Source organism: Emiliania huxleyi (assembly GCF_000372725.1).
Source record: "Emiliania huxleyi CCMP1516 unplaced genomic scaffold EMIHUscaffold_55, whole genome shotgun sequence".
Lineage (NCBI taxonomy): Eukaryota > Haptophyta > Isochrysidales > Noelaerhabdaceae > Emiliania > Emiliania huxleyi.
This window is the reverse complement of record NW_005197877.1, coordinates 613,311-640,934: the sequence shown is the minus strand read 5'-3', so window position 1 is coordinate 640,934 and position 27,624 is coordinate 613,311. Positions and strand designations below refer to the sequence as shown.

At 67.7% G+C, this 27,624-nt stretch overlaps 6 protein-coding genes across 6 annotated transcripts; 2 read left to right on the top strand and 4 right to left on the bottom strand.

Annotated features, from left to right (window-relative positions):
* Positions 1 to 4,598: 4,598 nt before the first annotated feature.
* On the bottom strand, positions 4,599 to 5,357 carry EMIHUDRAFT_103987 (hypothetical protein; the record flags this gene model as incomplete). Its single annotated transcript, XM_005765586.1, has 1 exon — positions 4,599 to 5,357. The coding sequence occupies one exon, from the start codon at positions 5,355 to 5,357 to the stop codon at positions 4,599 to 4,601; it is 759 nt and encodes a 252-aa protein (XP_005765643.1).
* A 4,874-nt stretch (positions 5,358 to 10,231) lies between these two features.
* Positions 10,232 to 13,721, top strand: EMIHUDRAFT_437215 (hypothetical protein). Its single transcript, XM_005765585.1, has 13 exons — positions 10,232 to 10,269; positions 10,343 to 10,695; positions 10,804 to 10,971; positions 11,043 to 11,160; positions 11,203 to 11,268; positions 11,409 to 11,792; positions 11,864 to 11,965; positions 12,116 to 12,427; positions 12,562 to 12,609; positions 12,943 to 13,026; positions 13,101 to 13,263; positions 13,349 to 13,447; positions 13,505 to 13,721. Exons 2-13 carry the CDS (start codon positions 10,382 to 10,384, stop codon positions 13,672 to 13,674), a joined length of 2,028 nt encoding a protein of 675 aa, XP_005765642.1. The 5' UTR covers positions 10,232 to 10,269; positions 10,343 to 10,381; the 3' UTR covers positions 13,675 to 13,721.
* Positions 13,722 to 13,994: 273 nt separating this feature from the next.
* On the bottom strand, positions 13,995 to 15,865 carry EMIHUDRAFT_212990 (hypothetical protein; the record flags this gene model as incomplete). Its single annotated transcript, XM_005765584.1, has 4 exons — positions 13,995 to 14,596; positions 14,628 to 14,706; positions 14,878 to 15,278; positions 15,358 to 15,865. The coding sequence occupies 4 exons, from the start codon at positions 15,863 to 15,865 to the stop codon at positions 13,995 to 13,997; spliced, it is 1,590 nt and encodes a 529-aa protein (XP_005765641.1).
* Positions 15,866 to 16,043: 178 nt separating this feature from the next.
* On the bottom strand, positions 16,044 to 16,729 carry EMIHUDRAFT_437213 (hypothetical protein). The gene is made up of 2 exons (XM_005765583.1): positions 16,544 to 16,729; positions 16,044 to 16,468 (listed from the first exon to the last, which is right to left on the bottom strand). Exons 1-2 carry the CDS (start codon positions 16,578 to 16,580, stop codon positions 16,104 to 16,106), a joined length of 402 nt encoding a protein of 133 aa, XP_005765640.1. The 5' UTR covers positions 16,581 to 16,729; the 3' UTR covers positions 16,044 to 16,103.
* A 3,232-nt stretch (positions 16,730 to 19,961) lies between these two features.
* On the bottom strand, positions 19,962 to 23,561 carry EMIHUDRAFT_212988 (metalloprotease 1; the record flags this gene model as incomplete). The annotated part of the gene is made up of 3 exons (XM_005765582.1): positions 19,962 to 20,783; positions 21,009 to 21,135; positions 21,205 to 23,561. The coding sequence occupies 3 exons, from the start codon at positions 23,559 to 23,561 to the stop codon at positions 19,962 to 19,964; spliced, it is 3,306 nt and encodes a 1,101-aa protein (XP_005765639.1).
* Positions 23,562 to 26,097: 2,536 nt separating this feature from the next.
* EMIHUDRAFT_437212 (hypothetical protein) lies at positions 26,098 to 27,048 on the top strand. The gene is made up of 2 exons (XM_005765581.1): positions 26,098 to 26,779; positions 26,851 to 27,048. The coding sequence occupies exon 1, from the start codon at positions 26,107 to 26,109 to the stop codon at positions 26,614 to 26,616; it is 510 nt and encodes a 169-aa protein (XP_005765638.1). The 5' UTR covers positions 26,098 to 26,106; the 3' UTR covers positions 26,617 to 26,779; positions 26,851 to 27,048.
* Positions 27,049 to 27,624: the final 576 nt, after the last annotated feature.

Sequence of the window (27,624 nt, the reverse complement as noted above, 5' to 3'; positions counted from 1 at the left end):
ACCACAAACAGGAGAGCGGGGGGGGAAGGGGGAAGCTCAGCCTCAAAGCAGACAGGAGGGGTGGGTACCGTTGAACCGGACCAGCTATCCAGAGGTAGAAGGCTTAGAGTAAGGGTAAAGGAGGGGTTGGGGTGAGGGTCCAGACCACACCTTCCCCGCGTAGAAGGCCGCGCGGCACATCTGGGAAGAGAAGGGGTGGTCCGCCTGCCACGGACCAACCACGGAGCATGAAGAGTCCGCCGCACACATCTGCGACGGAGACGGGGCGCGGTCCCGCCTCGGAGTCCGCCCCCGTCGACAGAGTGACCCGGCCGGGCCCCGAGCCGACGGAGAGAGCGATCAGGAGCCGCTCGGCGCTCATCGCCACGCCCGCCGAACCCAGCTCCGCTCGCCAGTGCTCCGCCACGTCCGCCTGCACCGGAGTAGAGGAGGGAGTGGTGAGGAGGGGGGTGGTGATGAAGAGGAGGTGGGATGGTGGTGGTGAGGAGGTGGGGGAAGGTGAGGAGGCGGGAGGGGGATGATGTAGCGTCCGCCTGCACCACCCGCGCCGCGACGAGGAGGAGCCAGCCGAGCGCCGACGAGGCGGAGGGCTGCGGGTGGAGCGAGTACGACGTGGCGGGCGAGAGGGTGCGGCTCTGCGCGGGGGCGGCGAGGGTGGCCGCGGCGATCGACGAGCCGAGCAGCGAGAGGAGGAGGGCTGTCTGCTGCGTCTGCGGAATGGGGTGCGTCGCGTAGAGGACGAGCACGCCGAGGACGGCGCCTTCAGCCGGCCGAACGCACTGCCCGTCCGAGCCCCACATGCCCGGCGACTCGAGGCACGGCACTCCGACGATGGCCTTGAAGCTGCTGCCTGCGCGGCGCAGGATGGCCGCCTGCTCGTCGGAGCCGCCAAACCAAGCCGCCTCGCGCGTGGATGCGACGATGTCGACGAGCGGGCTCGAGAGGAGGGAGCGGCACCTGTTCGCACCCTGCAGGCGTGAAGAGGCGCGCTGCTCTCACGCCAGCCGGGTCGAGGCGACGGGGCAAGCACCACGCCAGCGAGTTGAGCACGGCGGCACCGTCCGGCGCGTACGTCTGCAGCAGCGAGGAGGGCGCCGAGGCGGAGACGAGGGAGTAGTCCATCGCCGCGAGGCGAAGGACGTGGCAGATGTAGCCCATCTGCGCCTCGAGCACCATCGGCGGCGGGGGCGCCAGCCCGCCCCCCTCCCCACCCACCGCCGCCGCCGCAGCGAGAGGCGCCGAAGGGCCGACGCGCCCGCCCGGCGGTGCCGCGGGAGCATGCAGGCCGCTTTGGGGGAGGGAGGAGGAGAGGGAGGAGGGGGGTGCGGCGGAGGTCGGCTCGGCGGCGTGCGGCTCCCTCCCGCACGCCGCTCCGAGCGTCGCCGGGACAGCGCCGAGGGCGACGGACGCGCCGCCGAGGCTCGGGAGAGGCTGGAGGCTGTCGAGCGGCGACGGTACCAAACCGGCGGCGAGGGAGGGGGCGGCGAGGGAGGGGGCGGCGCCACGGGAGGGGAGGAAGGCCCCGGCCGAGGGGAGGCCCCACTCGAAGCTCAGGTTGAAGGGCAGCCTCCCCGCCCCCTCCTCCGCCACCGCCGCCGCCGCGGGCGGCGGCATCGCTCCGCCGGCGCCTGCAGACAGCTGCGCGGCGGCGGCGGCGGAGGGGGCGGGGCCTGCCGCGACCGCGGAGGAGGCGAGCAGGTCGCCTCCGGTGCCGCAGCGCGAGCCCATCGCCACCCGCGCCCGCACCTCCGGAGGCAGCGCCCCCTCCGACACGTCGAAGAGTGCGGAGAGGACCTGGTCGTGGCCGGCGAGGAGCGGAGGCTGGGACAGCTGAGGCTCCTTGGACTTGGAGCGCTGCCGCCGATTCTGGAACCAGACCTGCGGGCGGAGCGCGCGGCGGGAGGTGAGAGAGGTCGCGCCGTGCGCACTCCCCCTCTTCCGCCGACGCAGAGTCCGAGTGTGCGGCCGGCGGCGAGCGACGTGGCGTATGTGCGGCCGCCGCCTGGATCTGTCGCGCCGACAAGCTGAGGTAGGTGGCGAGGCGTTCGCGCAGGCGCGAGTCGGGCAGCTTCTCCATCGCGTAGACCGCCTCGAGCACGGCGCGCTGGTCTTGGGACCTGCAGGGCACCCGTGAAAGCGGTTAACGAGCGGGCCTCTGTCGCCCTGTTCTTTGAGCACGCGAGGAGGTGGAGGCGGGCGGCGACGCACAGCTGCATCCGCCGCGTCGCCCCCTCGTCCTTTTCGGCGCCGGATCCTCGCTCGCCGCTCTGGTTGGAGCTCGAAGTCGACGGCATCGCCGCGCGGGGCGATGGTGTGGAAGGCACCTCTCGCGCGCTAATGAGCCTCTATCAACCCGCATTCACAGGATTTTGCTGTGAAGAGAGACGTAGAGAAACAGATCTTACATCTTGAACCACCAGCCCGACGCTTACTACCAGTAACCTGCAGTTTTCTTTTAGCTGGCTGTCGGTGTCCAGTCCGAGCCTGACTGTTCTTCACCTTCCTACATATGTATGTTCGTAGGGAGGTGATGAGGATGTATGTTCGTACGTAGTGGCGCGATTGTGCGTCAGGCGAAAGGCGAGCGCCGGCGGAAGGTGGCACGCCGAGCGTGTCAGCCAAGGGAGGCGATTGCGCATACATACATACGGGATCCACTCTCACATCAATCTACATACATAGAGTGTCTACGCCCCGATGCACAGTAACTGGCACGACCAAACGGCTAAGCACGGCCCCGGCCACGGACGCTCGTGATCGCGTTGCACCCGCATGAGAATAAGCACGACATTCTGAACCCACCACCCCCTCAAATAGACAATCTCGCGGGAGTTGGCGTGACAAACCGGCGGCGAAACAGAAAGGGCTCAAGGCTTCGCAGCGCGAACGCCCCAGCATGTCCACCAAGCCACCCTCACCGATCGTAAAGATCCGGGCGCGCCGCTCGCTGAGCATCCGCACCGACTTTGCAAAGCCTCCCGAGTCGACTGGTCTGACGCCGGTACTGCGCAGCCTCAGGCCGACCAGCTCCCCCGGCCGCTGGACGCAGCCCGGGCGCATTGCCCACAGCAGCCTCCCCGCACTGCCGGATGCAGACCTCCCGAACCTGGCGCGGGCGCGCGTGCTCCGCTCCGCGCGTGCCGAGCCCATGCAGCTGGACGCGGCCGAGGCGGCGCCAGCTCGTGCCAAGGGCAGAGGCCGGGCGATGGTTGTGCACTCGGCGGCTGTGAGAGAGACCAGGGGGAGAGGCTGCGGCGCTGCATCGCGCCCCGCGGCTGCCGATGCGGCTCGCCGGTCGAGTCGGCCACGGAGGCTGCGCCCCGTGACAGCGGAGCCCTCCCGGCGCGTTGAACTCGCCCCTGCAGCATGTCGGCCGGCAGCCAGCGGCGCTCCCGGCTCTCGAGCGCCACCCGCCTCCTTCCTTCCCACGCCGCCGCCTCAGCCCTCAACCCGACAGCCACCGATCCCACCGCTCCACCACGGAGCAAGGACCTCCTTTCGCTCGCCGCAGACATCACCGCCAAGCCCGCGCCCACCGCTCCGAGTGCAGAGATAGATGCAAGAGATTGGCCTGTTGGCGCACCAACCCCCTCGGCCCAGCCACCTTACCCTACCCCCGTCAACTCTAGCCCTCGGCCCTGCTCCAGGTGCAGATCCCACCCTTCTGTGCCGAGGAGGAGCCGCCCCTCCGCTCCCTGGCAACCTCCCTCTCCTCCGGCTGCTCGAGCGGCGGGAGTGGCCTCGGCAGTGTCGGCAGCAACTTCGGGAGCGGTGGTGGTGGCCTTGTCGGCGGCGGCGGCGGCAGCGGCCTCGTCACGAGTGGGAGAGTCAGCGACGAGGCGGCGTTTTCTGGCGCGCTGCGGCCAGATTTCTCTCCGCCTGTGCAGGTGTGACGCGGCACACACTCTGCCCACCCGGAGGATAGCACGCGGGGTCTCAATGCGCCCTCCACCTGCCCCAGGTTGGAAGACGCTGGTCATCTGCGGGCGATGCGAGGGCGTTTGCGTCGCCGCGCGCCACGCCCTCCCCGGCTAGCGCGCTCCTCCCCTCCTCACCCGATGACGCGTGGGAGGAGGAGGGCAAAGCGCAGCTGCGGTGCGACCTCGCTCGCTGGATGTGCGGGCCCCGGCGTGGCCGCTTCCTCCACGATCTACTGCTTGTACCTAGGTACGACCCCACGCTCGACTGCTACTTTGACCCGCTGACGTCGAAGTATTACGAGCTCAACCTGGCAGGCCCAGGCGCAGCTGCCGCAACTCCGCGGCGGCACCAATGACAGAGAGCACAATCCATCCAGGATCTGTATCTCTCGTCATACGGCTTTAGAGCCGTATGTCCGAACAGCTCTCTGTAGCTTCACGCAGAAGAGGCGACTCTGCATGCATGCCGCGTCTCGAGGGAGAGGCCAGACGAGGACACTGTAGTTCATCGTACATCGTCTGTCTCTGCTCAGCTTTAACATAAAACGACCGACGCTACGGTTTACTGACGGGTCATTCTGGAGGGTCGAGAGACCCGCACCGCCACCGGCGCAGCTAACCTATCAAACCTAGCTAGGCTTCGTGCCTCTACCTCTGGGTTGTTTGGGTACTCTACCTCTACTGCCCGGTTTGCTGCTCGGACTGCGCTTGCTGCAGCGCGGAGGCGGCGGCGGCGTTGGCCTGCGTGCCTCGCGCCGTCTCCGCGGCGAAGAGCTCCTTCACTCGCGCCTCGAAGACCGCCTTCCGGCCCGCGCCAACCACCTCCCCAACCTCGTCCCCGGCCGCCTCCCCCGCCGCCCCTCTTCTCGCCGCGGCCGCCTCGTACCGCTGAAGCAAGCCCGGCAGGCCACCGATCGGGTTGATCGCGGGGCGGAGCCTGCGGGCCATCGCCAGCGCGTCCGAATGGCTCATCCGCCGGTAGTGCATCAGGCAGAGCACGCCGGTGGTGCCTGCGCGGTGGGCGCCGGCCAGGCAGTGCACAAGCACCGAGCCGCCCGCGCTGTGCGCCTCGTCGATGAACGCAAAGAGCGGCTGCGTGAAGGCGAGCACCGACTCGTGCTCCGGACCGATGTGCCTCGCCCAATAGGACACATTGAAGCGGAGGTAGGCGAGCGGCGCAGCGCCGGCCTCGTGGTAGTTTGGGATGTTGTCGGTGCAGTTGACGACGTGTGTGACCCCCGCGCGAGCGAGCATCTCGCGCGAGCGAGCAGCGGTGTCGTTGCCCACAAAGATGGCCGCGCCGCTCTCCCTCGCATAGATTGGGTCGAGCGAGTTGTAGTGGGCGCCGGCCCTGACGCCACCGAGACGGTCCAGCCCGAGCTGTGCGAAGAGGTCCCGTGCTGCCTGGTCGTAGTACTCGGTGCTGCTGTCGCCCATCGCCGAAGAGGGTGCCGCAAGGCGCGCGATACGGGTGAAACCTTGCGTTTCTTTCCGCCGACGCGAGGACAAACCAGACTACATAACGCCGTCTTTTTCTTCATTTGCTTGAAAGGCTTCGGCTCGCGGTCGCCACCCCCGCAGGCCTCCGAACTGGTTCCTAGGAGATGAGCTGCGTACACCGGAGATGAGCGGCGTACACCCTACCAGCTGCCTCTGCGCGCCGGCCGAGCCCCTGGCCTCAAGCATGTGCCAGGGGGTAGTATCCGCCGCGCTACATCACGCATCTGCCCAAAGAGATCCCCGGCGATGCCTCGAGCGACAGGTTGCTTGGCACTGGTGAGGCAGAGACACGGCCCTCTCCCCTGCAGGCGCACGGCGACGGCGCGCGCGGAGGCAGCGGGCACTGGCCCATGTCGCTCATCGTCCCCGTCGCAGCGTGGCCCGCTCCGCCGCAGCACCGCGTGAGCGCTCTGCTCGCGACGACGCTCGACGGCTCCGAGGTGGTGTCGGGCGGCGAGGGAGGCGAGGTGTGCCTCTGGGGCTCGTCCGACGAGACCGCTCCGCCCGGTGGGCCGGGCGACGCCGCCGCCGCCGCCGCGCTCACTCCGCGCGTGCCGTCTAGCGGTGCAGAGACAGGGTCGGCGGGAGGTTGCGCGAACCTTCGCGGAAGCGTCCGCGTGTAGGCGGGTGATCTGCCTCGGGCACGAGGCGGCGGTGGTGTGGCTGGGGCGGTGTATGCTCGAGGGGCACGCTGCGGTGGCCTCGCTCTGCGCCGGCGGCCACCTCAATGTGTGCGGGAGATATGGGGAGATATGGGGAGATATGGGGAGATATGGGCGGCCACCTCAATGTGTGCGGCCCTAGAAGGTTCCTAGACACTTCCTAGGGAGAGAGAGGCCACCTCAATGTGTGCGGCCCTAGAGGCGGAGTCTGTGTCCTTGTCTGCCCAACCAGCACTCGAGAGGGCTCGGGCTCGGCTGCACTCGGCCGTATTCAGCCGTATTCAGCTGTCCTCGCACCCCGCGACTTCACGCGGTGCTCTGAACACTCTGCACGGTCCCGCCCTCCCGCCCGGAGCACGCGGGCGTGGGACCCGGCGATGGCCGCGAATCAATAATGAATCATTCACGGTAATAAACAGGTGTGGGACCCGGCGGATGGCCGCTGCCTCTCCGCCTCGCCGGCGCCGCTGCTCGGGGGGGCTGTCGCGACCGCCGCTGCGGCGTACCCGGCGGAAGGCGACGTCCTTCTCGGCGGCGAGGCGACTGCTCTGTGGAGGGTGCGTCTCGCTACGATGGAGCGCCACGTCGCTGCGGAGGCGTGCGGAGAGCTGCTAGCGACGCTCGGACGAGTCGGAGGAGGACGGAGTCGTGACGTGTCGTGGCTTCGCCGCTCCTAGGCGGAAGACTGGTGCGTCGCACTCTCCCTCTCGCTCGAGCCGCCGCCGGCTCCTCCGCCCTCCTCCTCCTCCGCCACCGAAGCCGCCACCGCCACCGTCGCCACTGCCACCTCCGCCACCACCGCCACCGCCGCCTCCGCCTCCGCCTCCGCCTCCGCCTCCGCCTCCGCCTCCGCCTCCGCCTCCGCCTCCGCCTCCGCCCCGCCGCCTCTCCGCTTGCTCTGCCTCGACGCTTCCCTGACGATCCTCGTCTGGCGACTGCCCGCAGCCGCAGCCGCAGGCCTCCCTACCCTCCGCCTCGCCTCCATCTCCCTCGCTCCGCCTCCCCGCCCTCCCCCCCCTCCCCCTCGCCCCCTGCACGGCGACGCGCCAGCCGGAAACGACGAGGCCGCCGCCGCCGCCGCCGCCGCCGCCGCCGCCGCATCCGCACGGCTCGAGGCGCTCGCTGCGCCTCGCTTCGCCTCCTTCTCCTCGGACGGCTCGCTGCTGCTGCTGCACGCCGCGAGCGGCTCCGTCGCAGTCTTTGCCGTCCCTCCGTCCGCGCCGCCGCCGCCGCAGCAGGTGGCCGCAGCGCGAGCGGCGCTCGCCCCGGCTCTGTTTGGCGCCGCTGGCCGCGGGCTGGGCCGCGGCGGCGGCAAGGCTGCACCTCCGGACGAGCTAGCGTGCAAGGCGCTGCTCCGGCTAGACGGGCGGTGGCTGGGCGCGAGGCTGGTGCAGACTGCGGACGGCGGCACAACTGCTCCTTCCGCTGCCGCCACCGCCACCGCCACCGCCGTCGCCGCCGCCAACGTCGAGCCCGCAACCGCAGCCGCTTCCGCCTCCGCCGCCTCCGCCGCCTCCGCCGCCTCCGCCGCCTCCGCCGCCTCCGCCGCCTCCGCCGCCTCCGCCGCCTCCGCCGCCTCCGTCTCGGGCGGCGGCGGTTGGAGCGTTCTGGCGTGGGGCTGCGGCGAGGGCGAGGGCGCGGAGCCGGCGCTCTTTCCTCTTCCGCGGGCTGACGAGGCGGGCGGGCGGGTGAGCGGCGCTCGACTCAGCGGAAGGGACAGCGGCGGCGGCGGCGGCGGCGGCGGTGGCGGCAGTAGTGGCGGCGGTGGGGGCGGAGGCGGTGAGGGAGGCGGAGGGGGCGGAGGCGGTGACGGAGGGGGAGGCGGAGGCGGTGGCGCAGCGGCCGGCGAGGTAGGAGGCGGAGGAGGCAGAGCGAGGGCGCCGGCTCGAGAGTACGTAGCCGCCGTCGCGACGCCGCGCCTCGCCCCGCTGCTGACGAGCCGAGGCGCAGACGGCGATCGGTCGGCCGACGCCTCCTCCTCCTCCTCCTCCTCCTCCTCCTCGCCCGCGTCTGCGTACGTCCTCGCCGCCGCGGGAGGGCGAGGGGAGCTGCACTTGTGGCGCCCCGTGCTGCCCGCCGCCACCCGCGCCGCTGCTTCGGCGGCGAGATGCGGGCGGAGAGGGGCGCCGGCGCGTGGGAAGAGGGCTTCACAGCTGGTGGTGTGAACAGGTGCAGGTGCCTCCCGGCGGCAGGGTGGCGCTGGGCGTGGTGGGAGGGGTGGACCTCGACGCTGCGTGGTCGCCGCTCGAGGGCGGGTTGGGCCGGCTGACCGCGAGCGCAGCCCTCTGCCGCGAAGGCGTGCCCGCGTGCCTGGTCGTCGGCGACAGCGCCGGCGCCGTCGCGCCGCTCGGGCGGTCGCCGCCGCGCGGGCGGCCAGTCTTCACAGCGGGCGAGCTGTGAACAGGCGCCGTCGCGCGGCTCGACCTTCCAGGCGGCGGGCAGCAGGTTTGCTCTCGCGAGCACCGCCACGCCGGCGCAGTGACGGCGGTGCTGCCTATCCGCCCGGAGCTGATGGTGTGGGCGGCGGGCGATGCGGCGCTGCCTCTCGTCTTTGCGTCCGCCGACTCGGTAGGCACCGTCACTCTCTGGTCCCTCCGCTCCCTCTCTCCGCTCGCGCAGTGCCGCCAGCACGCGGCGGCTGTGTCCGCGCTGCTGCAGCCGCCGATCGGCGCCGTCGCCGCCGCGCCCGAGAGGCTGTCCTCCCGGCTGGTCTCGGTCGGCTCGGACGGCAGCATCTCCGTCTACGAGGTGACGGGGAGCCCCCACAGCCCGCCCCTCTGAACCAACTCTGAAGCACCTCTCAATCACCTCTGAATCACCTCTTAACCACCTCTTATCCACCTCGAGGTGACGGGGGAGCCGCACTGCCCTCCCCCCGACGGCGGAGCGGCGGGCGGCGGCGCGGCGTACTCGGGCGCGGCGGGCGGTGGAGAAGGGGATGGCGTCTGCCACGCGCTCGGTCAGGTCGGGCTGCGGTGCGAGCTGATGCTCTGCGGCATCGGGCGGCCCGTCGGTGGCCTGTTCTGGCGACCTGCAGAGGGTCTGCTCCTCACCCACTCTGCCTCGGCGTGGCGGGAGGGGGGCGGAGGGGGCGGAGGGGGCGGAGGGGGCGGAGGCGGCGGAGGCGGCGGAGGGGGCGGAGGCGGCGGAGGGGGCGGAGGGGGCGGAGGCGAGACGCTGCACGTGTGGGGTCTCTCTTCGGGCAGGCTCGAGCGAGTGATCCGCGCCGCCGACACGCCCGCCCACTTCCGCGCCATGGTCGACGGGTCGCTCGAGTCCGTCGGCTTTGCGCAGGCCGCAGTAGCAGCCGCAGTAGCAGTAGTAAGGGTAGGCCGCCCGCTAGTAGTACCCACCCATACCCCAACCCCTACCCCCAACCCCTACCCCCACCCCCAACCCCCACCCCCACCCCCAACCTCCCCCTACCCCCAACCCCCCCCTACCCCCAACCCCAACCCTACCCCCACCCCCACCCCCAACCCCAGACCGTGCTGGACGCGTGCGGCTCATCTCCCACATCTCCCCACGTCTCCCCACATCTCCCCACATCTCCCCACATCTCCCCACATCTCCCCACATCTCCCCACATCTCCCCACTTCTCCCCACGTCTCCCCACATCTCCCCACATCTCCCCACATCTCCCAACCCCAGGCCGTGCCGGACGCGTGTGGCTCGCTCGGCCTCGCGCAGCACGCAGGCACGCGCGGGAAGGGCCTCGCCAGCTCCAGATCGCTAGCCGGCTCGGCTGCGCACGGCGGCGGCAGCTGCCACAGCGTCGCGCTTCGGCTGGCTCCTCGCGCCGCCTCGCCCGCCCTGCCGCAGCCACACCTCTGTGCGCACCTCTTCTCTGTGCGGCGGCTGATTGCCGAGGCGAAGCGCGAGTCTGCGGCGCGCGAGGCCGCCTACCAGGCTTACCTGCAGCAGCAGCCAGGCTCTCAACTAGCAATCAGCAACCAGCAACTAGTCAGCAGTAGTTCGTTGGTACCTGCAGCAGCCAGGCTCGCCGTACTGGTTACTGCTGCCGGGAGGGCGTTGACTCTCCGAGCGACACACCGCCAGGCTCTTCACTCGCAATGAGCCATCAACTCGCAATCCGCCACTCGTAACTCACTGGCCGGCAGGCTCGTTTCTTTTCTTTATAGGCTCGCCGCGCGAGAACACGTTCCTCACCGGCCGGCTGTCGCAGGTGATCTCCCCCTATCTCCCCGTATCTCCCTGCATCTCCCCGTAACACGTTCCTCACCGGCCGGCTGTCGCAGCCGCGGGGAGGACACAGCGCGGTCGCGGAGCGAGCGGAGATGGCCGAGGCTGCGAGCGGCGCGTCGGAGGCTGGATCAGGCGCGGCATTGCCTGCCCTCGCCTCTCCCGGACCGGCGGACCGCGAGGGCGGCGGTGGCGGTGGCGGTGGCGGTGGCGGTGGCGGTGGCGGTGGTGAGTGCGAGGCCGAGCCGGGCGAGTCGCTTCTCCAGTCGCCTCTTCACGGCTCTCCTATGCGAGGCTCGCTCGGCCGGCCGCTGCGGAGGAAGAGCCGGCGGCCGAGGAGAGAGAGCAAGGCGTGGCCGCTCGATGATTACGGCCCACTCGACCTCCCCTCCGACATCGCAGTCTGCAGGCATCTCCCGGCATCTCCCCACATCTCCCCACATCTCCCCACATCTCCCCACATCTCGCCATATCTCCCCACATCTCCCCATGCCTCCTCCGACGTCGCGGTCTGCAGGCTCGCCCTTTCCTTCATGACCGCGTGGGGCGTGGACGCCGACTTCGACGCGCGCTGCGCCGCGGAGATCGGCGTGTCGCCTCCCGCGCCCGTGCTTGCGTACGGTGTGCGCGGCCACGGCGGGAGGCTATCCTTTCTCACCCCCCGAGCTCAGCGGAGGGACCGGCGGTGCCACGCTGGCTTGCACGAGGGCCGGGCCGCTCCGCGAGCGCGCCGTTCACGCCTCGCGGTGTGAATAGGTGGCAGTGCTCGCCGCACATGACCGCGCTCTGGTCGCTCGGCGCGGTCTCGCTCGCAAACACTCTGATGATGTGCCCCGGGTACGACGAGGCGCGGGGCACGCGCTGCTCGCAACGCGTTCACCGCCCTTCACTGACTCCTGTCCATCCGTGCGACGAGGTGCGAAACACGTGCTCGTCCGTGGTGACGCACTTCTCGGTGACGGTACCGGAGGCGATGCCGCAGCTGGCCCCTCCAGGCACCTCTTCTCTGTCAGCGATGAGCTGCTGCTAGTCAAGCGTAGGCGATGCCGCAGCTGGCGCCCCCCCTCTTTATTCGTGGCTAGTAGTTAGTGGAGTAGTCATTCGTCGTAGGCGATGCCGCAGCTGGCGCCTCCCTCGCTCTCGTTCCTCGCGCGCCACTACTGCGATCCGACCGAAGAGGTGCAGGCTGCGGCGCGCGCGCTGCTCGAGGGCGCGCTGCAGCGGATGACGCCGCAGATGCGGCAGCGAGTCATCGAGGCGTGGACTCCTCGGCTGGTGCCGCCGCCGCACCACCCGCCGCAGCCGACACCGCCCAAGGCCGCCGCCGCTCCCGCGCCTTCCGCCGCGCTGTCCCGCCGGCAGCTTCTCACGACGACAACCACCGAGCTGCACGCTGCGCAGCCGCCCGCCTCGCCCGCCGAAAAGCCGCTCCCGTTCGAGCTCACGTCGGCGCACGGGGTGGCGGTCCTCGTCCTCGGCGTCCTCGTCTGCCGCTTCGGCGCCGAGGCTGACCCCCGGATACACGCAGCCCTCACCTCGTCCCTGACACGTCCATGACACGTCCAATAGGCGCCGAGGTTGACCCCCGGATACACGCGGCCCTCACCTCGTCCCTGCTCGCGCTCCTCGACTCCCCCTCCGAGGAGGGACGCCTCGCCGCCGCCGACCTCCTCTCCAAGGCCTCTCTCCCTAACCTAGCCCTAGCCCTAGCCCTAACCCTAGCCCTAGCCCTCTAGCCCTAACCCTAGCCCTTACCCTAACCCCAACCCTGACCCGTCCCCTAACGTAAACCCTAGCCCTAACCTCCTCCCGCTAACCTCCTCTCCAAGGCCTATCTCGTCTGGCGCTCGCATCTCCCGCAGCCCGCAGCACTGATCCGCACTCTCTTCAACTACGCGGCAGCCGCCGCCGCCGCGGCCGCCGCCGCCGCCACACGGCCCGCGGCGCAGGGGTCGGGGGGCGAGGAGGCGCCGCCACCGCAGCCGCCGCCGAACCGCTTCCTGTACCACTCGGCCCTCATCCAAGTCGGCGTCTGCGAGCCCTCCCTCTTTTGTGCGGAGATGGGCGCCGCCGCGGTGCGAATGGGGTCGCCGCCTCGCGTGCGGCTGGCAGCTGTCGCATACCTCATCTCGCTCGTCAAGGCGGCGACTAAGTGGACCCAGTCTTGCCCAGTGACTTAGCTACTGACCTCATCTCGCTCGTCAAGGCGCCTGGAGAGACTCGAGGTTGAAGTTCACGCGGACTTGGCTTGTGACCCTGTCTCGCGCTCGTCAAGGCGCGCACCGCGTCGCTCGAGCCGGCGCTGCCTCTCGTCGTCGAGGCCGTCCTCCGCCTTGCTCGACCACCTCCGAGACACCTCCTAGACACCTCCGAGACACCTCCTAGGCCGTCCTCCGCCTTGCTCGACCACCTCCGAGACACCTCCTAGACACCTCCGAGACACCTCCTAGGCCGTCCTCCGCCTTGCTCGACCACCTCCGAGACACCTCCTAGACACCTCCGAGACACCTCCTAGGCCGTCCTCCGCCTTGCTCGACCACCTCCGAGACACCTCCTAGACACCTCCGAGACACCTCCTAGGCCGTCCTCCGCCTTGCTCGACCACCTCCGAGACACTTCCTAGACACCTCCGAGACACCTCCTAGACACCTCCTAGGCCGTCCTCCGCCCGCTCGACCCGAGCGTGCCCTCGTTGCGCGAGTCGTCTCTCGGCGCGTCGACCACCGCGCTGCGAGAGCTGGTGCGCCGCTACCAGGCGGTGCACTTGAACCGGCCTGATGACACGCCATGGACATGTCACGGACGTGTCATGAGGTGCGCCGCTACCCGATGGTGCACTTCAACCAGCCGACACAGCGGCTCGCCGTCGGGACAGCCGAGGGGGTGGTGCTGCTCTACGACCTGCGCACCGCCACAAAGTGGCGCATCCTGCAGGGGCACGAGGCGGCCGTCACCGCGCTCGCCTTCGCACCCGCCGGTGACGCCTCCCTCGCCTCCGCCCAGCCTGCCGTCGCGTGACGCGATATCGACGCCCGCTGTGACGTGGACGTGGCTCGCGGCAGGCGACACGCTCGCGTCCTTCTCCGCGTCGGAGGCGTCGCTGCGCTGGTGGGCGGCCGGCTCGTCAGGCCCCCTCCCCCCCCGCCCCCCTCTCCCCCCGCGTGTGCGGCTGCGGAGGAGGAAGTCGCTGTGAGAACAGACCGCTGCTCTGCGAATAGGCCTCTTCTCTTTCCTCGGCCTGCAGGGCTCGTGCCTCGGGGTGACTAGGGTGGACTGTGCGCTGCCCGACGCACCCGGTGCGCGCGTCAAGATCGAGTGGGCCTCGCCCCAGTCGGTGGGCATCACGTGCGACAACGAGGCGCTCGGTTTCTTCACGCGGCCGCCTTAGCGGGGAAGCCATGCGGCGATTGCTGAGATCTACTTGTGTGCGGCCATATGTGTTGTGTGTGTGCGCCGTGTCTTGACACACTTTTCATGTGGCGTAACCTAACATCAGACGCCGCCCCACAACACCAATACTCTCCGACACTCGCACAGCCCTGCATCGAAGATAATATATGAGTTGCGCGCGAGGTGCACGCAAGAAAATGTCCCCCAGCGCTCCGTGTTAAAGGTGGTTCCATGTAGCAACTAGCATGTTCAATGTTCTGCTCCGAGAATGTGATCCGACGCCCGACGCAGGGCCGATACAGGCTCCCGACAAATAACTCATTGCCTGCGTCCGCGCAGTAGCATCAGCTCAGCGGTGTCGTGGAAGGACTGCTCGTGCTCGCGTTTGAACGAGACCATAAACTCGAGGAAATGCTTCGCGCTCAGCGCCACTGGCGAGGAGATGAGGTCGCGCTTAGCGCCCGGCGTCGAGAGGGTCGCCTGCGTCATGTCGAGCTGCCCGACGCGATTGGCCCACGGAGGCTCCCAAAATCGCATCGCAAGAGTACCCTCCTCTCCCTCCGCAAGGCCCGAGAGCTTTACCAGCGCCTCCCAGTGGATCCCAGCCTCGAGCTGCAGCCTCGCGGAGGAGACACCCTCGAAAGACGCCTCTTTGAGGGCCTCGCACCCGTCCTCGGCGGCCGAGTCGTCCAAATCGCGGGTCGTCGAGGGGAGGAGTTTCTGCAAATGCCCGTGGATCTCGTCAAAGCTCGGCAGCCAGGCGAGCGAGCGGCGGCGTCGCGAGAGCAGTGCGATGCAGACGAGCTGCTGCAACTTCTTGAAACCGAACTGGGCCAGCCGCTCTGCGGTCGAGCCCTCTTCACTCTCCGTCTCGATCCAACCACCGTCGCGGCGGAGCGCCTCCCGCTTCGTCGGCGCGCCTGATCACGGCGCGGGTGGTAAGTGCCTCACAGAGACAGCTGGCTAACTCCGCCAACGGAGCGCCGACGAGCGGGGCGACATACTGGTCCATCGCAGCGTCGAGGGCCGCCTAGCAGTACCCTCGCCCTAAGTCGCTGACCTCTTGCGCCCTCTCATTCCGCCCTCGCCCGCTCGCCGTCATCGCCAGCGGCACGTCGCGAGCAAGGGAAACAACCGCAGGGAGCCCATCCATCTAGAGTTGCATGAAGCGAAGTGTGACCAGAGAGGGGCGTAGGGACACCGCCGCGGGGAGTCCGCCCGCCTCTCGCTCCATCGGCATCATGACAGCGGCCGCCTGTGCTCCGACGCAGCTCTCGAAGGCCGGCGTGCACTTGGTGGTGGAGCAGTCCTCGCACTTCTTGCTGCGACCCCACATGCACTTTGACCAACACTTGTCCCGCGAGCACTGCGCCATTGTGCCAAAGCAGCCGGCGCAGTCGGGAGAGTAGCCCGTCTCCTTCTCAAACTTGGCCGCCACGCACCCGCCCTGCCCGACGCACTGCAGCGAGATCTTCTCCATGGTCGACTCAAAGCCCTGCATGCCCAAATCCTCGATTGCGGCCAGGTCGGCCTCGTTGGCGCAGCTGCTCTCCCCTCCTCGCTCCGAGGCGCCGAAGAACTGACGCGACACAGCCTCGTACTCTGTTGAGGCACCTACGAAGCTCCGAATCCCGGGACTCACCTGCTTCTGCCGAGCGTGCACGGCTGTTGGGGCGCGCACCGCCAGTGAAGAGCGGCTTGGCGACGTCCGATTCCGTTTCGCCGTCCATGGCATCGCCGCCAAAGCCTAGCTGCTCCCGGACGTCGTCCGAAATCATCACCTCCGCCGACTCGGGGCCAACACAGGCGAGAAAGGCGCCCGTGCATTTCTCAATCGAGCACTTCTCGCATTTCGGGCTGCGACCGAAGATACACTTGGTCCAACATCGGTCGCGTGCGCATTGGCCCATGTCGCCAAAACACTTGGCGCAGCTCGGAGAGTAGCCGGGGTCTTTCTCGAAGGCGTGCGAGACGCAGGACCGAAACCCAACGCAGCGGAGCGAGACCGCTGTCATCTCGGACTCGAACCGATCTCTGCCCTCCTCAATCACCATCGCGAGGTCTGCGGCATTGTTGTCGCAGTATGCGCCTGACGTCTGACGCTGGGCCGGCGTCGGAAGCGGCAGAGCGCTTGTGCGCAGCAGCGCCGCGGCGATGATGAGAGAGGGCGAGAGAGATGAGCGCAGCATCACTCACGCCCACTCTCCACTGGCGAGGCGATTATGACGGACGGATTGGATGCAGCACTGTTGGCTGCACGAGGGCTGCCCCGGACCGATTTACGCCCCGGCGGGGATGGATTTGCGGGTTTCCCCGTGCCGCGAGACTTGGGCATGTATCTCCCGCGATGTGTCGCGGACAAACCCAAGTAGACGCCCCTTGGGCGGGATCGCGTCTTACTTACACAAGAGGAACTATAACACATCGCTAGTCATGTACAATCATGAGAACTGGGTCCAGGCCCCATAGTGAGGTGGTCTCCCAGTCTAGCGCACCTCGCGCCCGGCGGGCGGCGACCTGTCCGTCCACCGACCCCTCCGCCCGCGCGTGCCAACGCCGCCTCCACCGCCGAGTCGAAGAGCCGATGTAGACCCGTCGTCCGTCCACCGTGTGGTACGCCGCGAAGCGGCCCGACGCCCAGGGAAGTCGGCAGCCGCGCGAGCCCGACGCCTGCTCCTGCTTGCGCACGCCTGCGTAGCCGGTGCTGCTGCGACTCGAGAGGTGCAGCCGCCAGCCCTGCGCCTCTGTCACCACCGCCGGCGCCTCCCCCGCGGGGCCCATGTGGGATGGACCTGCGAAAGCGCGGGGAAGGGAGAGTGCATTCAGAAGGCAGAACCTGAGCACAAGTGGGGGGCTTGCTCGCGAGCCTTGACTTGCATCGACTTGATTACAACGCGGAGCCATCGCGGGTAGCCAGAGGCGGCGGACCGATCAGCATGGGCGGCGTGTCATTCTGCAGTCGATCGCCGCCGAGCGGCATAGCGGCGCCGTCGCGGGTAACCAAAGGCGGCGGGACGGCGGGAGAGGGCGGTGGTGCGGGCGGTGATGCTGATGATGTGGCCATTGGCCGCCGCCGCGTCCTCTTTGCGAGCGCTCTCGACTTCCGTCCCTTTTTACGCTTGTCCCCCCCCTTGCTCGTGTGTCTGACTTTTCGCCGGGTCAGGCCACTTGCTGTCGGCCGTCTACTTGGGTTTGTCAGAGAAAAAAGTCAGTAGGGCAATGCTAGGTTGCGCTTCTCAGCTCCCCGGCCCTGGGTGTGCGGCTGCCAACTGCACTCCAAGTGCTCCAAGCGCGTGTGTGTGTGTGAGTGTGTGTGTGTGCGTGACCTAGTAGTGTCCCCAGCTATGGGCGTGTCCACGTTGGAGCCAGGTGTGGTGTGGGCGCGAGAATAGCTCCGCCGTTCATGGAGGCAACCGATGCGAGTCGACTGGTGTGTGTCGTCGTGGTTTCGTATCAAGAATACTCACTCACACTCACACTGCTCCAAGCGCTCCTCGGAGAAGGACCACCCGTCCGCTTTTTGTCGCACAACACTGAAAAAAGAAAGAAAACGACAACGCAAAATAGGATGGGAGGACGGCACGCCGCCACCAGAAAGGGATTTTAACACTGGGACGGGAAAAGCGCTTTAATTCTTTTCTTCGACCTCGCCTTCCCGCTCGCGCGCATTTGCACCGGAACAGCGGGCGAATGCCCGACTTCCTGTGCCTCCGCTGCTACGCGTGCGGCACCTTCCAGAGCGTCCAGCGAACCGTGCGCCCAAAGTGGGCGTGCAAGGTGTGCACTGAGAAGCAGTCCGTCCTACGCTCGTACTGCGGGAGCACGGTTGCGTCGGATGTGCGGCGCGCCGTGCAAGCTCTCAATCTGGCGCGCGGCCGCAGTGACGCCGCTCTCGCGGCAGCAGTGCTCGACGGCGACGGCGGCGGTGACTCAATCCATTTCGGCGGCGGCGGCGGCGGCGGCGGCAGTTGGGATGGATCTGCGGCAGTGCCGTCATGCGAGGAGTGGGAAGATGAACCTGCTCACCACGGCGGCAGCTACTTCGGCGGCGAGAACTTTGGCGGTGACCACTTCGGCGGCGGCGGCAGCTTCGGCGGAGGGAGAAGTCCCGGCGTCGGTGGAAGCTTCGGCGGCGGCGGCGGATCGTATTCCGGCAGCAACGCAGAGCACACAGCCTGTGTCCACGGCAGCGCGGAGGAGTACTTGGGCGAAGGCGGCAGCGGGTGGCCTTCCTACGGCGGCGGTCCGGGCTGCAGCTACGGCGGGGGCAGCGGCGGTCGCCCCGCCGCCTCCTCCGCCTCTTCTGCCTCGGGCACTGCCCGCGTCTCTCGGTGGGCGAAGTATGCCCAGCCAGCCGCTACGGCGCCGGAGGCGGAGGAGGGCGAGGACGACCCTCGCTACGTGCTCGTGCCGCCGCGGGAGGCTGCGGCCGCGGCGCGCCGCGCGGGAAAGCGAAGCGAGAGGGGAAGGGGGGCAGGAGGCGGGCAGCAAAATTTGCCGCCGCAAAAGCGACCCCGCGGCGGCGGCGGCGCGGGCGGCGGCGGCGGGCGCAGCGGCGGCGCGGGCGGCGCGGGGTACAGTGTTGCCACGAGTGTGGCGAGTTGCGAGTGGGAGCGTGGCGAGGGGGGAAGGGGCAGCATCGAGGGGGGCGGAGGGTGGGGGGGAGGGGGAGGAGGAGACGGAGGAGGAGGAGGCTGCAGCGGAGGCGGGGGGCACAGCGGCGGCCGCGGCTACGGCGGGGAGTTTGGCGGCGGTGGCTTCAGTGGCGGCGCAGGAAGCGGCGACGGTGGCGGCAGCTGCGGCCGCAGCTGCGGCGGGGAGGAGGAGGGCTTCGTGACATCGCTGCAGGACGAGGTGGTGGAGGAGGAGTGGTGCTGAGGACATGGACACTCCGCCATGAAGCCAGTGAATACGCGAATCTGGACATGGAACCGTCTGCGTGTTTTCGAGACGAGATGCGGCGGCCGTTGCGCCCTCGTTTGTTGCGCATCGCTGTCACAGACTCTCCGTCTCTGTGTTGACTCAGACTGATGTGAGGTAAATAAATAAATAAATAAAAACGGACACCTCTCTACTGTGAGATGGGTAAAAAGGAACAGGCCCCCGCCCTTGCGATCTTTGTGCAGGGTTCTTTGTGGGTGTGGTCGGCGACTAGCCGGGGTCGTCCTCCCGATGGGATAGACGTGACGAAGGAGGAGCTAGCGTGGAACTTTGGATGCATATCGGCAAGCCAAAATAACGAGCAGGAGGGTGGGCGGTGGCTGTCCTGGTGCGTGAGCTAATCCTGAACAACAATAAGCGACTGTACCACGGAGCACAGAGCGCAGCAGACAGGACGGCGGCGACGGCGGACATGGCAGAGACGAGTGTGAAACAAAGGGCGGCGGGCATGGAGGGCGGTAGCGACGGGGATGGTGACGGTGACGGTGGTGAGGGAGAGGAAGGGGGTCCATTAGCACCATGGAGGGCGCATTAAAATTCTTCCGTGTACGTAGACTACTTTTAGCTTAATGGAGAAAAGGGACCCGTAGTGGCGGTGGCGACGGTGGTGGAAACGGTGGTGGAAACGGTGGTGGAAACGGTGGTGGAAACGGTGGTGGAAACGGGGGTGGAAACGGGGGTGGAAACGGGGTGGAAACGGGGGTGGAAACGGGGGTGGAAACGGGGGTGGAAACGGCGGTAGTGGTATCGGCGCTAGCGGCGGCGGCGGCGGCGGCGGCGGTTGCGGTGGCAGCGGAGGTGGCAGCGGCGGTGGCAGCGGCGGTGGCAGCGGCGGTGGCAGCGGCGGTGGCAGCGGCGGTGGCAGCGGCGGTGGCAGCGGCGGTGGCAGCGGCGGTGGCAGCGGCGGTGGCAGCGGCGGTGTTGGCGGCGGAGGGGGGGGAGGAGTTTGCGATGGCGGTTGCGATGGCGGCTGATCGAGCTAGTATTCACGCAGATCGCGAAGCCGGCCGAAAGCTCAGTTCAATCTTCGTCTGCAAGGGAGACACCGTGGTCCGCAGTGAGTGCAGCGAAATCAGACCCGCGACCTCTTTGGTTTCGTCTCCCCCGGCCTGGTGCCTGAAAGTGAAGCGCGCCCCGGTCCCGGTGCGGCCGGTGGCGACCCGCATGATGGAGCGTACGTATTTTTTATTCATTTGTGCTGCGCCGGGCCACACATTGCTATAACCCTATAACGGGTCCCCCGCGGGCGACACCATTTTGGTCAGAAAGCTGGCCCGCCGAGTGGTGGCCGGATCGACAGGTTGCCGTTGCGCACTAGAAACAGCTCAGCGATGCCGCGAGTCTTTACGCCGGCGGCGGCGAGATATCCGCAGCGTCGCCGCCACAGAGCTTCGAAGAGAGCTCGTCCTCCGCCAGCACGGGGAGCGGCTCGGAGTTCCCGTGCACCTCCCCGAGCGAGTCTGCGAGCTCCTTCGCCTTGCCGGCCGGCGACGAGACGACGAGGACGGCAGACGCCTCGAAGAGCGGGGTGAGGTGGGCCGAGAGGGCGCGGAGGGCGTCGGCGGCGGTCACCTCCTCCACTTTCGAGAGCAGCCAGCCGGTGTAGTCCGCCTGCACGCCCGTGTAACCCGCGGCCCACTGCGCGCTGACCGCCGCCGGCTTGTTCGACGTGCTGGAGATCAGGTTGTACGTGAGCGACGACTTTGCGCCCTCGAGGTCGACCTGCGACAGCGTCGCCGCCCCGGACGCGTACTCGGCAATGATCTCCTTCGAGGCGGAGTAGGCCGCCAGCGCGTCGCCGCAGCGGTAGAGCGTGAGCTGCAGCCGCTCGCTCTCCGGAAGGTTGTATAGAGAGGCTCCGTACGTCAGGCCGGCGCCGCGCAGCCGCACCCAAAAGTCGCCCTCTAGCGCCGTGAGGTGCTCGATGGCCACGCGCAGCGCGGCGACGTCCGGGTGGTGTGGGCCGACTCCGCGCGCCGAGAGGAGGACGTACGCGTTCTCGATGGCCGACAGGGCGACGACCGCCCCGCCCAGCAGCGGCCGCTCCAGCTGGACGTGCACTGAGCGTACTCCCGTGAGCAGGCGAGCCGGGCCCGGCGAAGGCTGCACCGCCTCGGCGGCGGCGGCAGCCTCGAGAGGCAGGCTCTCCAGCCGAGGGCCCGCCGCCTGCTTTATGGCGAGGGGCGACCTCTCGCCGCCCTCGCCGCCCTCGCCGCCCTCGCCGCCCTCGCCGCCCTCGCCGCCCTCGCCGCCCTCGCCGCCCTCGCTGCCCTCGCCGCCCTCGCCCTCCTCCTCCTCCTCCTCCTCCTCCCCCTCGCCTTCGCCCTCCTCCTCCTCCTCCTCCTCCTCCTCCTCCTCCTCGGCCTCCGGCAGCGCCTCCGGCGGCGTCACCGCGCCGACGACGGCCTCGTACGGCTGCGACAGCTCCGTCAGCCGGCCAGCCAAAAGGAGTTGCATCCGCGTCGGCGCGACGAGGTGCGCGCGCAGCGAGTGCAGCATCTCGAGCACGTGGCGCGACCTGATTAGTCATGGCAAATTAATCAATCATTCGTCTCAGGAGGCTGTCATCTCGAGCACGTGGCGGTACCCGTCTCGTGTCGCCAGCCTCGCGAGGAGGGTCTGCAGGAAGGGCTGCTGCACCATTGGAGAGGCGGCGGCACCGTTGGAGCGGCCGCGGTCGAGCGCGAGGCATGCGTACACGTGCGACTTCATCTCGTCGCCGTCGCGGTACGTGCCCGGAATGCCGCTCAGCAGCCGCTTCGCGGTCATCTTGACGTTGGACGTGGTGTAGCGGGTCAGGTACATGGCGCGCCGCATCCAGCTTAGGCCCTTGGAGAGGGTGGCGTCGGCGGCGCCCGAGTCGAGCTCGAGCTTGATCGAGGCGGAGATCAGCTGAGGCACCTTGCCGCCGACGCCGAAGCTGGCGGAGTAGGAGACGGTGTCGTCTTCCAGGGCCGCGACAAAGGCGTCCTTGCTGAGCCGTGAGCCGTCCTCGAGCCTTGCTGGCGCCTTGAACCAGAGCTCGAGCAGCAGCGGGAGGTACGGCCGCAAGCTCGCGGGCACGTCGCTTGTGTCGAGGGCAACCTTGACGCTGAGAAAGGGCGAGTCGACCAGCGTCGCCTGCAGCCAGTACGGCAGCGGAGCGCCGCTCGCCGGCGCCGGAAGCCGCGAGAGCAGCTTCGCCGTGAGGCTGGCGTCCATGCCCTCGCCGGACCCTGGCACGACTGCAAACGGCGTCTCTCCTCCGCCGCGCACAGAGACGATCGGGATGGAGCGGACGTCGCTCTTGCTTGGGATGGACACGCGCGTCAGCAGCTCGGTCGGGATCTCCTTTCCATTGGCGGCGACTGCGGCGTCGAGAGCGGCGCCGAGCTCCTCGAGCCTGGCCGAGCCGAGCGACTCCCTCTGCTTCTGCACGCGCGCCGCCTCGCTCTCGGCGATCTCCTTGACGAGGGCGGCCGACGGCCGCCCCACCACGGCCGCACAGGGGCGGTCGAGGTACCAGAGGCTGAGGAGGGCCTGCCAGTCGGCGCGGCTCATCGCCTCGAGAGAGGGGAGCTGCGCTAGCGGGTCGCAGCACTCGGCGAGGCCGCCTGCCGCTTGGTCGTCCTCCGTCGGGTAGTACAGGAAGTGCCGCGTCAGCCCGTCGATTAGCGTGTCGGTAGGGTGCCTCTCGACAGACGAGAGGTGCGTGCGCCGCATGCGCCGAATGCACAGCCCCATCCGCTCCATCGAGAAGTCGTCTCTGGCGGCGACGAGGTGCCGGAAGAGCGAGGGAGCGATCTGGTCGATGGTCTCCACCTCAGCGTCTTCGAACCAGAGCTGGTGGTACCCCTCCACAAACACCTCGTGCGTGGCGCTCACGTCGCCGCACAGCGGCGAGGCGCACTCCACGAAGGCCTTGGCGAGCGGGCTGGCCGCCGAGTCGGTGAGGTAGTTGTGCAGCAAGGCCAGCTTCTGCCACGTCGCCGCGTCGCTGTACGCGGGGCCGCGCCACGCCATGGACACGGTCCCCACAGACTCGTCTTCCGTCGGGAAGGAGATGGTTCGCGCCGCCCCCTTGACCTCCAGCTCCGTCGAAGATGGCGGCGCCGAGCAAACCACAATCCCATCGACGCCCAAGGCCGCCATCGAGCAGACCGGGCTGGACCATGGCCGGCGGGGCGGCGCCACGCCCACTGCTGCCTGCGCCTGCTTGCTGACCACTCTCTGCTCCAGCGCAGACAGCGCGGAGAGGAAGTCCGCCTCCTCCACCAGGCCAGACACGACCAGCAGCGTGTTGTCTGGCCGGTAATTCTCGGCGTGGTAGCGAGCCACCTGCTCGTTGGTCAGCCGGCGGATATTCGCCATCTTGCCTCCCGTCTCCGCCGAGTACCCTCCCGTCGGGTAGAGCAGGTCCATCACCGCGCGGTCGATCAGGCTCGAGGAGTCGTTCTCGCGCCCCTGCATCTCGCAGTAGACCACGCCCTTGTCCTCGCCCTCGGCGGTGACGTGGTGGATCTCCGTCGTGAAGCCCGCCTGCGTCAGCGTCGGATAAAAGACGTGGTCGGCGTAGATCGGGAGCATGTTGAGGAGCCCGCGGTGCCCGGCCGTCGTCAGCGTGTAGCACGTGTGGTCCGTCGCCGTCCACGCGTTGGTTCCGTCGGCGAGCGAGCGGTTGGCGAGCTTGTCTAAAAGGCCCTTGAACGGGTACTGCTCGGAGCCGAGGAAGGTCTCGTGCTCGAGCACGTGCGGCAGGCCGTCGTCCTTGTGCGACCACTCGTTTGTGTCCGCCTCAGTCGCGATGGCCATGTGCATGGAGCAGAGCGGCTCGTCCGTCTTTGCGAGCAGCGCGCGCAGCCCGGTCGCCGAGGAGACGTAGCTGTGCAGCTCGGCCCCAGGCACGGTGACAGAGCCGACCTTGCGCCACGTCGAGCCGGCTTCTTTGGTCGTCGAGGCGCACATGGATCGGGCGCTGGGGCTCGCTGCTCAGGCCTTTGCGCGTGTGTCACTGTTACTGACTGCTCAGGCCTCGCCGGCGCCTTGCGCCAAAAAGTCCAAAAAGCAAAAAAAAAAACCTTCGGCGGGCACGTCGCGCCGCATGGTGGCCGCGCTGCGCCGCTCGCCGCTGGCGCGCGGTTGAACGCGGCGCCGACTCCGCGGCGGCGCCATCTCACGCAGCGGGGCGCGTCGCGTCGTCGGCGCCAAAACAGACGCGAGCTCGCGGCGCGGCCGCGGCAGCAAAAACAACAACCGTCTACTTCTCCTCTCGTCTCGTCTTGTCGCAGGCGCACACGCGCGCGACGTGCGCTCGTTCGCCGCGTTCGCTCCGCGAAGGGCGATTCGAACCGGGAGCCAGTCGGCGCAGCGGCGGCACGCGGCGGCAAAACGCACGACGCTCACCTCATGGAGATGCTGCGGCTTTGGCACCTCCTGATATAATGCTGATTTTTTGCTGAGCGGGGCGGAGGCACGCGGGCGGCGGAGGCGGCGGCGGACGACGTCTACTTCCCCTGTGGTAGCTTAGCGATCAGGGAGGATCTACCTGTTCGACCTCGAGGAAGCTGCTGGGGGAGAGGGGGGGAGAGAGGAGAGGAGGAGAGGGGAGAGGATGAGAAGAGGAGAGGAGAGGAGAGGAGAGAGGAGGAGAGAGGAGAGAGGAGGAGGGGGAGAGGAGAGAAGAGAGGGGGGGGTGAGAGGGAGGGAGGGAGGGAGGGAGGGAGGGAGGAGAGAGAGAGAGGAGAGCCTTTGAGCCTTGGCACCAGCCAGGCAGTTGATTTGGCCCTGGCACCAGCCTTGGCAGTTGAGTTGGCCTTGGCACCAGCCTTGGCGGGCGGGCACGCGGGACATGCACAAGCGCCAAGGGGCGCAGCGCCGACAATCACGGCGGTGATTGCGGCGCAGGTGGGGGGACGGGAAGTCCGTCGGCGTTGCCGGGGGCCCAAGGAAGCGCGAGGGAAAAATTCCGCCGCTGAGGGCGCTCGTGCGGCAATAGCCGGGTGGAGGGGGAGCGTGCCGGACGGGGCGTCGTCGCGCCGTCCGATGGTCTGCTGCCCCGCGCAGCAACCGTCGGGCGACGACCCGGGGGCCAAAAACCCGGCGACGACGGCGCTCTGGATGGGGCGTGACCTCCTGCCTCCAACCTCCTTCCTTTTTGAGCAGGTGTGACGCCGCGCGAGCGACGCTCCGAGATCGCCCGAGATAGCGCGGCGCGGCCCCGAGATCGCCCGAGATAGCGCGAGATCGCCCGAGATAGCGCGGCGCGGCCCCGAGATCGCCCGAGATAGCGCGAGATCGCCCGAGATCGCGCGGCGCGGCCCGGGGCGGGGTGGATGGGTTGGGAGCGAGGGGGCGGAAGTGATCAGTGCGGTAGAGGGTCAGCTCGAGGCGCGTGAGCCGGACTTGTGAGCCGGACCACCCCCTCTTGTTCTCTGCGTTGTTGAGCCAGGACTCAACATACTCGGGCTGTTGCCATCCCAAACTGTCACTCCCCTTTCTCCCGGCCGGGGTGGGGCGCGCGCGGGGGCGGCGGGTGTGAGGGATGTCTGTGAGCCCGAGAGCGATATGCCATGTCCGCCTTGCGTGTTTTCATAACATCGAAGGCTAAGCTCAAAAAAAGAAAGCGAATAGGCGCCCGCCACGAGAAGTCAATCAATAATCATCAATCGAGAAGTGCGTTCTGGGGATGCAAAAAACTCCCTCCCACGCTCCCCGGCCCTGGATGTGAGGTTGATTGATGACTGCACTCCAAGTGCTCCAAGACCAAGTGCTCCACGAGCACGACACTGGGCACGGGACTGGCGCGCACTGCCACTGGCAGCATAAATAATTCTTCGAGGTTCACCTCGGAAGCCCTGATACACGATATTCTGGGTACACGGCCCAAGCATGCCAAAGGCCTCGCCGTCGAACCCACGTGCACCAGCCAGGCCCACCGAGCAGCTGCACTGAAGCCCCTTGCCCACCCACTGGAATGCCCGTGCTACTCGACACTGCGAACACAGCGCTACCATCCGTCGCTCGGAATCTCTCTCCGTGGAAGGCCACAAAGTCGATCACATGTACTCGACTTGAGCGGGTGGTGTTCAGCACTGCGGTGTTAGTACAACTTCTAAAATTCTTTTCTGTGCAAAATTCTTCGGCAGGCGGCGGACCAGCTGAGTAACAAACTTTCGCACGCTCAGCACCTCGATGAGGTCACATGGACCACCAAGAACTGGCACGGGCTGCAGATGCAGCGCTTGTCTGTCGTTCTCCACACCGCCGTGGCGTGGCAGACGGTGAACGAGCTAGCGTGCGGGGACAGCGGCATTGTGCACGGTGCTAAGTGCATTGCCGTTCTTAACGGAGTCGCTTAGGCGGCTCCGGTGGTGTGCCGGTGATAGTACTAGCACGCGCCAGTTCGCACCTGTGTCGAGCCTGTGTGCTGCGAGAGAGAGTCGTTGTGTAAATTCTTTTCTGTGTCACGTCTGGATTCGTCCAAAAGCGATACTCAAGGAGAGCGACTTGCATGCCGTCGGCCACTCGTCCAGCCGTGGCAGGCCTTCGCAACTGGGGCACGCCAACCATGACGCTATTACTGCTCCTCGGCGGCTCTGCCGCCTTCAACACGCCGCCGCCACTGCGGCCGCCGCTCCGCTCGTCGCTCCTCGCGATGCAGGTCCAGCAGATCCCATCGCCAGCAGAGCTGCGCGCCGCGGTGACTGCCTCGGCCTGTGAGGGCGGTATCTCCGTTGTCCTCTTTGGCAGCAAGCAGTGCGCCGCGTGCAGGGCTCTGCTGCCTCGCACGCGACGGCTCGCGGCTGCGCGGCGCGACGTCCGGTTCTTCTCGCTCGAAAGCAGCAAGGCGACGGCCGAGGCGTTCCAGTACCACGAGATCACCGCGGTGCCAACCTTCCTTGTCCTGGATGCAAGCGGCGCCATCCTCGAGACGAGAGCCGGGCTCGCCCTTGCGGAGTGGCCGGCGTTCCGCTCGCACGTTGAGGCGCTCGCCGACAGCTGCGACGCGTGGGCCGCTTGACAAGAGGACACTCCCGACCGAGTCCCTTTGTTTCCGCCACATGGCGCGGCGCTTAAGTGCGCCCGCTCCACAGGCACCCCTCTCCCCCCCTCTCTCTCTCCCGTCTGCTGCTGAGGTCGCGCCGGCGAGATGCGCTGGCGCGGCGGCCTTCTCCCACCCTCGCCTTTGGGTGGTCTAGTGTCGACTAATTATTGTTCGTCCAGGGCATGTCCGTCTGCGAGACAACGCGATTGCATGAGATTCGGTGCGCGATGTTGCGCCAGTACGTTTGGGTTTGTCGCATTGTCCCCAGGATAATGAGATACACACCGACATATGTTGTAGATGCGAGGGTCCGCGCCCCCCCCCCTTGCCCCACCACTCTTTGTGTGTGTGGAGAAATTTACCTTACCTTACCTTATGTATACTGCGTAAAAAAACGAATGAATGGCATATCTCAGCTTTTTCCTCTTTGACCGCCACATTATACTCGCTCTTTATTTCGGCGCAAGCCATGTGCCATGAACAAAGGCTAAAGGAGCCGGACACAAGCAGAAGAAACAAAGTAACAAACCCGCGCACTTTTTTACCCACCTCACAGTATCGCAAGGCGCGCCGAATTCCCATGAAACAGTAAAAAATCGCGCGAAAAAAATGCCAAAAGAATCGGCGCCTGCGGCGGGCTGGGGGACCCCATCTCCCCCCCGCATGGATACCCCCATACGCGATACGGCCCTCGCCTCCCCCCAGAGGAAACACCTCGAAGCCCTGGCGCTGGGAGCCCTCCCCCGTGCCCCGACTATTCCAATTTCAGAAAGAATTTGCGCCGCGGGCTCTAAACAAGCACGCCCACCCTACTCCCTAGCCGGATTGCAAGCGTCTGTTTTACAGCTCAGGAGTCAAGCAAGAATGCAACCAAGGCTAGTGCCATTTCACTGTGGCACAGCTCGCGTTACAAAACCTTGATAATTTGACCATTGCGCGAAAAAGGTACATCTCGGTGCCTTCCAGAGGCAGCTGCGACCCCGC

Coding starts and splice junctions, on each gene's coding strand:
- EMIHUDRAFT_437215 (XM_005765585.1), top strand. CDS start 10,382: ATGGCCGAGGCTGCGAGCGGCGCGTCGGAGGCTGGATCAGGCGCGGCA. Junction 12,610..12,942: donor TGCCTCTCGTCGTCGAGGCC/GTCCTCCGCCTT, acceptor GACACCTCCTAG/GCCGTCCTCCGCCCGCTCGA. Junction 13,264..13,348: donor GCTCGCCTTCGCACCCGCCG/GTGACGCCTCCC, acceptor GGCTCGCGGCAG/GCGACACGCTCGCGTCCTTC.
- EMIHUDRAFT_437213 (XM_005765583.1), bottom strand. CDS start 16,580: ATGGCTCCGCGTTGTAATCAAGTCGATGCAAGTCAAG. Junction 16,469..16,543: donor TCAAGTCGATGCAAGTCAAG/GCTCGCGAGCAA, acceptor GCGCTTTCGCAG/GTCCATCCCACATGGGCCCC.
- EMIHUDRAFT_437212 (XM_005765581.1), top strand. CDS start 26,107: ATGCCGTCGGCCACTCGTCCAGCCGTGGCAGGCCTTCGCAACTGGGGC.